The sequence below is a fragment of the Sinocyclocheilus rhinocerous genome, unplaced genomic scaffold, assembly GCF_001515625.1.
Source record: "Sinocyclocheilus rhinocerous isolate Xijiao unplaced genomic scaffold, SAMN03320098_v1.1 scaffold1655, whole genome shotgun sequence".
NCBI classification, from domain to species: domain Eukaryota; kingdom Metazoa; phylum Chordata; class Actinopteri; order Cypriniformes; family Cyprinidae; genus Sinocyclocheilus; species Sinocyclocheilus rhinocerous.
In genome coordinates, this window is record NW_015655597.1 from 81709 (window position 1) to 92781 (window position 11073).

The following is an 11073-nucleotide window of genomic DNA, read 5'->3' on the forward strand; positions in this document are numbered from 1 at the left end:
TCAACAGGCTTTTCAAAATCCAAAATATTGCCAAACAGGCGCTTTTGCATCTCGTTTCGAAACTAAATCATCCGCGATCGTCTTGTCTGTCTCACCTCACTCTTCTTGTCAGTCAGCTCGACTCACTCTCCTCACTGGATAAATGAAATCTGATCTGTGATGCGACTGTCGTTCGGCACGCTGCATTGAGCAGCCACGTTCAGTTTTTAATTGTAGTGTCTTTTACTGAACTAAATGATTTTTATTACTATAAAAAATCAAAACGACGGTGGGGGTCGGTGCCGCGGTGGGCAAGTGACGTAACCGGTGTTGCGGCTTAACGGTATCACCGTCAGCACCGTCTATCGCGGCAAGCCTAGTGTGAATGTAAAAACGCCTTAAAATGCCCTTATTATGCCATTTCGAATATTGCCTTTAATGCAGTGTGTAATGTAGCTGTATGTGAATATAAATGATCAGCAAAGTGCACGATAAATTAAGTTATTGTCTCCCAAAAGAAAGAATCGACTCTGAACAGCCTAAACGAGTCGTCGGTAATTTGAATCTCACCTATGTTATACGTTGGCTGGGCGCGAACAACTTTAGTACAACCCCAATCTTTTTTTGTGTTCCTGTCATTTTACTGACGACTGCTTCTCTAATCGTGGGGAGTTCAACACGGGATTCACAAAACGCTTGCTCTTGAAAGATGGCTCAGTACCCAGTTTATCTGGACCAACTGGCTGCACTGAATCACACCCTGTAAGCATGAGAAATAATAGATGTTTATATTTTCTATCAAGTTGTCAAAATACGGCTCACAACAGACTGGGCCATCTGACCAATCAGAGCAGAGTAGCATACAGAAAGGAGGGGTTTAGAGAGACTGAATCTTAGAATTGCTTCGAACGAATCGTTTGAGAATTGTTGGAAAATGAGGTGATGTTAAATGCATATTTTGAGAAAATGAAAGCGTTTTTGGACCTTGCATGCATGTAAACCTATTGTAGGAGACTCCCAAAACAATATTAGGAACCTTAAAAAGGGAATAGGGTCACTTTAAAGGATTAGTTCACTTCCACAATAAAAATTTCCTGATAATTTACTCACCCCCATGTCATCCAAGATTTGTTTCTTGAAAGAAAGATGTCTTTCTTTCTTCAGTCGAAAGAAATTAAGGTTTTTGAGGAAAATATTCCAGGATTTTTCTCCATATAGTGGACTTCAATGGGACCCAATGGGTTGAAGGTCCAAATTGCAGTTTCAATGCAGCTTTAAAGAACGATCCCTCTACACGATCCCAGCCAAGGAATGAGGATCTCATCTAGCTAAACGATTGTTCATTTTCTAAAAAAAAATAAAAAATGTATATACTTTTTAACCACAAATGCTTGTCTTGCACTTGCTCTGCGATGCGCATCCGGGACTTCATGCATTCACGTAATCACGTTGGAAAGGTCACGTGCGTTTAGTTCTTAGTTGTATACTCCAGTTCAAAAAGTTAGGGTAGGGCGAAAAACTCCATCTCATTTTCTCCTCCAACTTCAAAATCGTCTGACATTGTTGTTTTACCTTTTTTTTGTAAAGGGCGTTTGACTTTCTTTGCACGTTCACTTTGTAAACGCTGGGTTGGTACTTCCGTCTACGTCACACGCAGTGGTCGAATTGTGAAAAAAATTCAGGGGGGATGGTGTGGTCAATTTATTTTTTCGGGGGGCTATGTGGGTCCTGTAGCTAATTTTACATAATGATTACAAAATTTGTCTAATTTTTAAAAAAGGTTTTTATGTAATGAAAAATTAGCCTTATTAAATGAACTATTATTTATAAGCTTTTTTTTCCTTTTTGGGCCTGAAATGGAGGAATTTTGGTCAATATTGATAATTAAACAATATTTTGCTAAATGTGCTTTTGTGCTGAAACCTTGGCTGGTTTAGGCTTGTCATGGATAAATTATAATGACAATAAAACCACCAGTAGGTGGCAGCAAGCCCCTGTTTTGATAAATGATTTATTGAATCGTTCAAATCAAACGATTCATTCAAAACGGCTGATTCAATTAGAAACGAAACAAAAGTGTCCATCTGAATGGGCCGTTGAATCACTGGCTCACTTGATTTGTTCAAAAACTGATTCATTCAAGGAACGAAACACTGTGTTACTATGCACTGTTGTATAAAATTAATAGCACATTTGTGCTTGCGCGCATGTAGGCCTACTGATATTCAGAAAAGTACATTGCTTGTGCAATGAATATAAAAATATAAAAACTCATACATGGGTATTTTTTCTTTAATTGCTTGAATTATAAGGTTATTTTACCTGTATTCTAATAGGCTGCATCGCGCAGTGAATGCTTTTGGACTCTCAAGACGTGTTTTAGTAAGGTTGATGACTCGATAATGTCAGCTCTCCAATCATCTCTCAATCCCTCACAGTTACACATACAGCACAATAACATTATGTCAGGGGAATGTTTTTAAATTCTAATGAAGGAAAAATCATAACTTTTCTGTTGTCTTCTTTTTAAAGAAATTCAAAAGTTGCTCTTGAACCATTTTGCGCGAAAAATGAAGAAAACTTGCTTCCACTTGTGCGCAACTTGTTACAGAAACGAGTTCTGATTGGCCAATCGCCGTTATTCGTGAATTCTCTTAAGTAGATAATTTTAACATTTCATTGGCATGATAAGTTTTATCTAATACACATTATTAATCCAAAGGGGATGGTAAGGGTGGATGGTACTATTACTGAGGGGATGCTTTTTGTCATTTTTTTTCAACCGAGGGGATGCCATCCCCCGCATCCCCCCTCAATTCGAGCCCTGGTCACACGTGACCTTTCCAACCTGACTACGTAATGTGTGAAGTCGAGCTAGTGCAAGATGAGCATTTGTGGTTAAAAAGTTTTTTTTTTTGAAAATGACCAATCGTTTCACTAGATAAGACCCTTATTCCTCGGTTGGGATCGTGTAGAGCCCGTTGAAGCTGCTTGAAACTGCAATTTAGACCTTCTACCCCTTTGCTCCCATTGAATTCCATTATATGGAGAAAAATCCATGGAATGTTTTCCTCAAAAACCTTAATTTATTTTCGACTGAAGAAAGAAAGACATGAACATCTTGAATGACATGGGATTGAGTAAATTATCATGAATTTTTTTCTGGAAGTGAACTAATCCTTTAATGTTGAATTTGTTTCTTACAAACACACAGATTTTCACTTCAAAAGGCGTTATTTGGTGGACTGGAGTCATGTGGATTACTTGAGGATTATTGTGATGTTTTTATCAGCTGTTTGGACTCTCATTCTGGCAACACCCATTCACTGCAGAGGATCCATTAGTGAGCAAGTGATGTAAAGCTAAATTTCTCCAAATCTCTGTCAAATCTGTTTCATTTTGTGGTGAACTATTCCTTTAAAGTTGCAGTGTGTATTATTTGCAAAACTTGACAAAACAGCAATTTCCAACAGTCAGTCATTGTTCAGGCAAAAAGCACACTTGGCGAATGAAGCATATACTGATTCTGATTTGTGGTCAAAAATTACACACTGCACCTTTAATGCTCAAAATAAACTGGCAGTTGGCACTTCCCCCCTTTTGCCACCTCAAGCATAAAAGTGAAAGTGTGAATTTTATTTCTTTACAGATCACAAATGTGCGTGAGGCTAGACGACGAGAAAAGCTCGTCGAAAGAGAAGCAGAAGGAGGTGGTATCAGGTAACTCTTTAGATATTCACGACCAGATCACTGAATAGAATGACACGCTAGAGGATTAGAGGATCATGGGAAATGAGGAGACTGGGAGACACAGGGAATGCACAGTCTGAATGGGGCAGAGGAAAGAATGAGAGACAGAGAGGAAGCAAAGATGTGAGAATTGCTGACAAGGCCAAAAGCACAGCTATTATTATTGGCGCAAACTGAGAGAAATTATGCATTAGTGTTTCTGCACGGGCTGTACGGAATCAAACAGCATGAGAGGAGAAAGATTCATCCTCTTGCTGAGATAACTGACTCATAAGTGACTGAATGACAGAGTGGTGTGCGGATCTGTGCCTTAGTGCACATGGAGAGCATCACGAAACTACATCGTGACTCCCCTGCTGTCAAAACCAGCTAAGACTGAGTCATCCGAACTCAACACATGCAAATCAGCGTCTGACGCCGCACACATACATACCAAAACAATGTTTGGGTTCAGTGTCATTACCAGCGTTCACTGTGTGCTGTACACAAACACACACTCACAAACACACACTTTTTTCAATTTGCACTTACCTCCTCCACAGAAATCGGTAGGATCACTCGACTGCAAGAGAGCAAGAAAAACAAATTATTTAAAATCTACCAGTAATAAGCATGTTTGCTCTATCATTATAGCTATTACCATCATGTCTCTTAAACTGCAGAAATGAATAGGATTTTTCTTTGGGCACTATTCTGACAATTTCTTAAATTATTACCACAACATACTCAGTGAAAAGTTTGAAATAAATACGTTTTTTAATTATTTCATGGCTGCATTTATTTAATCAAAATACAGTAAAAACAGTGATATTGTGAAATATTATTAAAAATTTTAATGTTTTCTGTTTTAATATATTTTAGAATGTGATGTATTACTTTTATTATGTAATAAATTTAATTTATTCGTTTATTTATTATTACTACTATTATTATTATTATCAATGTTAAAAACAGTTGTGCTATTTTATATTTTTTGTGAAAAGGTATACTTTTTTTAGGATTCTTTGATGAATAGAAACATCAAAAGAACAGCATTTATTTGAAGTAGAAATTTTGTAGCATTATAAATGTTACTGTGTTACTTTATGTTTGATCAATTTAATGTGTCCTTGCTGAATAAAAGTATTAATTTCTTTTAAAAAATCTTACTGATCCCAAACTTTTTAACAGTATAGTGCATATATATATGTTAAATTTTTTTTAAAAACAAATAAAAAAAAATATATATGCTGCATTTTTACACCAACATAAGTCCGCTAAAATATCAAATAAATATAACTTAAATATAAAGCTATCTTTGCACTTTTTCCATTCGATTTTTGACAATTATTTTATCACTAATGAAGCTAAGAAAAATTTCTCAGTGCACAGTGGAAAACAGTGTTTGGGAAGCTGGCACTAATGTTACATACCCTCTGTTTCAAAGCAATTTTGTTGATATTTTTCCACAGTCATTTTCAGCTCATCTCATATTCCTAATAAACCATAACTTACAGCACTTGCAAAATAGATGTTAAAGAGACTATAACACAATCTCTGCATCAGGACCTCCTTGGCTTTGTCTCTTCAACACATGTTATATTTAGTGGCTTAAAGTATCAGAATACAAAATGAACCTGTTCATATTAGCAAACCTATAAAAGCTATTCCTTGTCAAGCACATCTCTGATATCTGTGTACTGTTTCTGGATGGTAGTTGGCAGTGTAACAAACTCTGTGCAGCTCCCATATATAATCAATACTTCTTAGGAGTAAGACAACACCACTACCGCACTCCAATCCAGCACAGCTCTCTCATTATCTGCCTTATGACACACACACACACACACACACACACAAAATACCCCTCAGGACTGTCTACATCTGACTTATGAGGGCTTCTGTGACAGGACACATGAGCTTGTCAGGAGGTCAAGGACCAGGTTCACCTTTAATGTATGACAAGATCATTGGCAAAGAAGTCCATGCTTTGATGAGAATAAGAGGTTAGGATAATTCTGATATTTTTACTGGAAAACAAATCAAAAATACTGATTATGAACATGATTTTGCACTATCCTCACCATATATCAGATGCTTCATAAACTCAGAGGGAAGTCTCGCCATTTATCAAAGGCCATGGTCGCACAGGTGTGTTTTACTGTTTGCTGTTAGCATCTGCTAATAGCAGGAGTCACCTTGCCCTCCTGAGTGCTGCCTGCTGAGTGTCCTGAACAGGGACTATCGGTCACCATGCTGGATTTGGTGTCTCATGTCCTCTGCCTCCATGACACCCAGGCTACTTTCTGCATTATAAATGCCTTTGCCTGCATGGCAGCTTTTCGCTGTATAAGAAAGTCTTTACTTATTGTTTCGGTAATAAGACAGTTAAGTTTACAAATACGATTCTGAAATTCAATATTCAGCTGAAAGGTCAGCTTCACTATTTTACTAAATATGTGAAACAAAATGCATTCAGACAGAGATTAAGACATAATAATGTGACATTTCATAACTTATTTTTGAAGTTTTCTAATGCATCTTATTTATGTTATTATTATTTAGAATAATATTTATGATGTTACCCTTTTCTTAAAGGTTTGAAACGCCATGAGGGTGAGTAATTAATGACAGAATTTTCATTTTTGGGTGAACTAACCCTTTAAAGCCCGTTTTTCAGTCTTAAACTATGAAAATATGAATCATTACATAATTAAAACTATGGTCATCTAAATTTAAATAATCATAAACCATTTCAATATTTATTCTGTGAAAATGATTTTGTAACAAAAAAAAGACAAATGGCAGAATTCACATGGATTTTTATACACTGTTGGATGTTGTTAGTGAGACAAACAAAATAAACTAGTTAAGAGATTATTTTCTAAAATTTCACAGGCCAGAAGTGTTGAGAAACTCCCATATAGATTGTAAAATTGGCATGGCACGTGTGACTAAAAAGGTTTTATGGCATATAAGTTAAGTAGGAGAACCAGAAAACATTGTGTCTGAATCCTGGAGGTGAACTGGATCACAGGAAAGTGTCACCAGAGCAGTGAGAAAGAGGCACACAGAACAAGAGCTCACTGCTTTAGCTCACATAGCCTACAAATAGTAGACTACTTATGTCTAATAAAACTTAAAAAATACTTTTTTATTATAAACATCAAGATTTAAGTTTAAAATTTATATGGATCTCATTTCACTACTGTTTTTAAACACCTTATTACCTTCATAAATTTAAATAATAATTAAAGAAAATCTCATCTTAACTATCCAAAAAGAGTATATATAAGGAACATTCAAATTGGAACTGATCAAAATTGAAACTCAAACCACATTTCAATTCCTGTTAAAGGTCTAATTCTTCACCCAAGGGTATTTTTAGTGTTGAAAGTTATTTTTGTGCATTAGTGAAAGTACCATGGACAGCAACCCCTGAGGGACCTGAGGTGTACAAGCATCCACTTTAGAGCCAAGAGAACAGGTTCCTCTTAACAACGTGCCGTTTGTTATTATTCGTTTATTATTGCAGTAAGCTCATTTCTAAAATATGAAGATTAACACTATGTCATGTTTTTATTTAAAATCATAAGCTTCATATGTTGCATAATGGACACCTCGTTCTCTGCGGAACCCTCTCTATTCCTTGAAATCTCCATGACGTGGCTGAAAGTGATGTCAGAGAGATGCCGGCGACGAGGAACGTATGACACATGATAATACGTTTGCAGCGCGTCCTTGTTACATGCGTCGCGTTGAAGAAATTCAGCTCGTGGCTGAGTCATTCAGAAGATGTGTGCGTGCTCATTCCTGCAAGAACCCCTCAACAGGGGAATTAAAGAGAAAGAGGTATTTCTGATAGGGATAGTTCACCCAAAAATGAAAATTCTGTCATTAATTACTCACCCTCATGTCATTCCAAACAGTACCACGACACATGCATGTGATGCTGCTTGACGCAGGAGCCGGCGTTCTGACGTAGAACACGGATGTGATTTGTTTACAAGCAGAGGAATGCACACGCATGTGTCGTGGTACTGTCGTGAATGGTGGTGGAGACTGACCGGAATAGAAGAAATCATTGAATAAAGTTGTTATTTTTGTTTTCTTTGTGCACTAAAAGTATTCTCATAGTTTCATAAAATTAAGGTTGAACCACTGATGTCACATGGGCCATTTTAACGATGTTCTTTCTACGTTTCTGTGCCTTGAACGTGGTAGTTCCCTTGCTGTCTATGCAGGGTCAGAAAGCTCTCGGATTTCATAAAAAAATATCTTAATTTGTGTTCCAAAGATGAACAAAGGTCTTACGGGTTTGGGACAACATGAGGGTGAGTAATTAATGACAGAATTTTCAATTTAGGGTGAACTATCACTTTAAGGACAAATGTAGCCTGTGTCCCTGCTATGAGAAAAACCAGATGGTTTGCTTGTTAACTGGTATAATGCTGGTGTCCCAGCCTAACCAAATGAAAGTGCCCTAAGTTTACACAGTAACCAAAGAAGTTTACTTCAGAGTGCGCTATAACTCAAGCGAACAAAAATCGACTTTGCGTAGGAAGTAACCATGGCAACAGCCAGGGCCGAATTTACCTCTTTCCGTGACGCAGGCAAAACAATTTTTTGGGGCCCCCTTCCCTATTAATATAATAGGCCTAATATTACCACCCAAGCAGGCTTTTCAGCTCTTTTATTGATAAATTTGCGGGGCAGCCGCGGCGCTGATGACAAGTTTCTGTCCGCGTCGCCGCGTGTGTGCGCGAGTGCATGTCTGTACTGTGTGTGCGAGTGTGAGAAAGAACGGGAGAAAGAAAGCATGATTTCCGTACATAAAAAAGGTTGAAGACATGGAAATAGTTTGTCATTTTTAGCTGGCGGGGGAGGTTTGGAGTATATTATCAAGTTATAGTTCGTCGCGCGGTTCAATGAAACATGCGCAAGGTGAACGGATCCAGCTGTTCTGAAAAGCGCGGACGGTTTAACGAAAATTTGAATATAGCCAATCTCATGGCCACATGGTGATGAATGAACGGGATGTTTCTGAAAGTATTAGTATAAATACACAGGCGCCATTTAATATCGGAACGCGGTGTGCTCAATTCCTGGACGAGCAAGCATAGGCACGTGCCTAGAAAGCCTATGCGTAAATCCGGCCCTGGCAACAGCTGCTCAATCGCTGTCTGAATCTTGTGCTAACAAAACAAAATTACTGTCAATATTTTTCACTTTATTAGAGTGGGTTTACACCTTTAAATTTATCACGTTGAAAACGTCTTTGCGATAGTTTGACGATAGAGGCGACAAAATACGATTTGAGTTGCTAACAGACTCCCTGAAAATTACTAACAGAAATTATTTTTAATTTAAAAAATATTTATTTCAAAATAAATATTTATTATATATTTTTTTTTTAATGTGTACACTACCCAAAACCCATCTAAATCCAATAAACACGTCAGAAAATATTATGAATTAGGCTATAATATCATCTGCACTGTTTGAAGATGAATAAAGCCTCATATGGTTTCAGTGATCTTTCTGCCGGTGCCTTCTGTGTTTGTGGGCAAAGAAAGGTTATTAATATTTCAAAGGTGACTGGCGGGGGGAGGTTTGGAGTATATCATCAAGTTATAGTTAGTCGCGCGGTTCAATGAAACGTGCGCAAGGTGAACGGATCCAGTTGTTCTGAAAAGCGCGGACGGTTTAACGAAAATTTGAATATAGCCAATCTCATGGCCACATGGTGATGAATGAACGGGATGTTTCTGAAAGTATTAGTATAAATACACAGGCGTCATTTAATATAGTGCTCAATTCGCTCCGTTTCACCTTCACGAGCGTATCAATAACACAATGACAATTAAACTCGGTTGATGGGATATCTGTGCCAAAACATCCTCTTAAAAGCGTCTAATTGATAAAAAAATATATTAATATTCAGAGGTAATGTTATAATTGCACCAGTCAAAACGTCACAGGCACGTTTTAAACACACATAAAGTGTAGCTACTGGAGGCCCAGGTACATTGATAAATATGCACCAAAGCCATTTATATATTAAATGTCTCAAAAATATTCACGATCAAGGGCTTTAAATGTGAACTGTGAGAAAGTCAAGTTTACAATGTCGCCATGGCCTCTGGTAGCCTACCTGCGCTGCATGGACAGACAGAGGATGCTCCCACATCACAATCAGATCCAAAAATAACGCTGCACTTACAATTCTTTAATCAGCATTTTCTCCAGTGCTTTCTGCCTTCCAAAGATAACGTGGTTTTGCACCTGGATGAATCCAAATAGGTGTCGAGTCCTGCGTTAGTCCCGGTGTCTCGGTCTACCCCACCTCACCGGCTTCTATGTCATTCTAGGGACCGTTTTTTCTATTTCCCACAGATTCACTTCCTGATCGGGACCGAGGGGGGCGTTAACGACAACCCCTGATGCTGTGACATAGGAGTGATGACGTCATGGGTGATGATGAGGAGGGTGATCGTGGTCACCCCCCCACAGAGGTGGTCGCTTGTGTGATGTAACAGCTGGTGGTCGCATAGCTCTCTATCAGTCAAATTACAATCTGTCACAAATGATGTAACGATAAACTGGTGCAGTCTATTTATAGCACATCTGGAGACAGATCCCACCATCCGATTATTTTCATGTAGTTACAGTATGATCTGCCCTCCATCAAAGCGTTTCTCAAAACATTAAATACAGTAAATAAATACAGTGTCTCCCATTCACACTGTTTGTTTATATATTTCAAAACTAGATGTATTTGTTTGTGCAGTAGACTTGTAATCTAATTATGTATAGAGCATTTTAGATCTGATTTCTAACTTTAATGAGGAGTCAGCTTTTCTTTTCTTTTTTCTTTTTGATGCCACTTAAGTATCCAGAATTATGATGATCCCTGAGAGGAATAAAGGCACTTATATATTTTAATTTATAAAAAGCTAATTTATACAATGTGAGAAAAATAAGTGTGATATTACAAAGAAAATATACATATAAATAAAATATTTTAAATCATTTAAATAATAAATAACTTGTTAATGCTTGTACAGTACAAACCCAAAATAAAATATTATCTAATTTTTCCCCACAAAACTATAAAGATATTTTTAGCTGTACTGTTAGGTCTGTCAATTAATCACAATTAATCTCATGATTTCTGTTATGAACAAGCAGAGCAAAACTGTTGTTTTGTTTTGTTATACAATAAGAAAAGTAGTGTGAAATTACAATTGAAATATTCAGATTAAATTCTATTTTAAATAATTTAAATAATTAAATAATTTACTTTGATTGCATCATTGTAGCAAAGCCTAAATAAAACAGTTTTATTAATATATTATAATATTA

General features: G+C 37.0%; 1 protein-coding gene across 1 annotated transcript in view; it reads right to left on the reverse strand.

Moving 5' to 3' along the window:
- The window catches only part of LOC107718768 (phosphatidylinositol transfer protein alpha isoform-like), a 27631-nt gene extending 17562 nt beyond the window's left edge, over positions 1-10069 (reverse strand). The window contains exons 1-2 of the mRNA XM_016525995.1: positions 9932-10069; positions 4261-4291 (exon numbers count right to left, since the gene is read on the reverse strand). Coding sequence (XP_016381481.1) covers positions 4261-4291; positions 9932-9948 — 48 coding nt within the window. The 5' untranslated portion in view covers positions 9949-10069. The remainder of the gene's footprint in view (positions 1-4260; positions 4292-9931) is intronic.
- Between the last annotated feature and the right edge of the window lie 1004 nt (positions 10070-11073).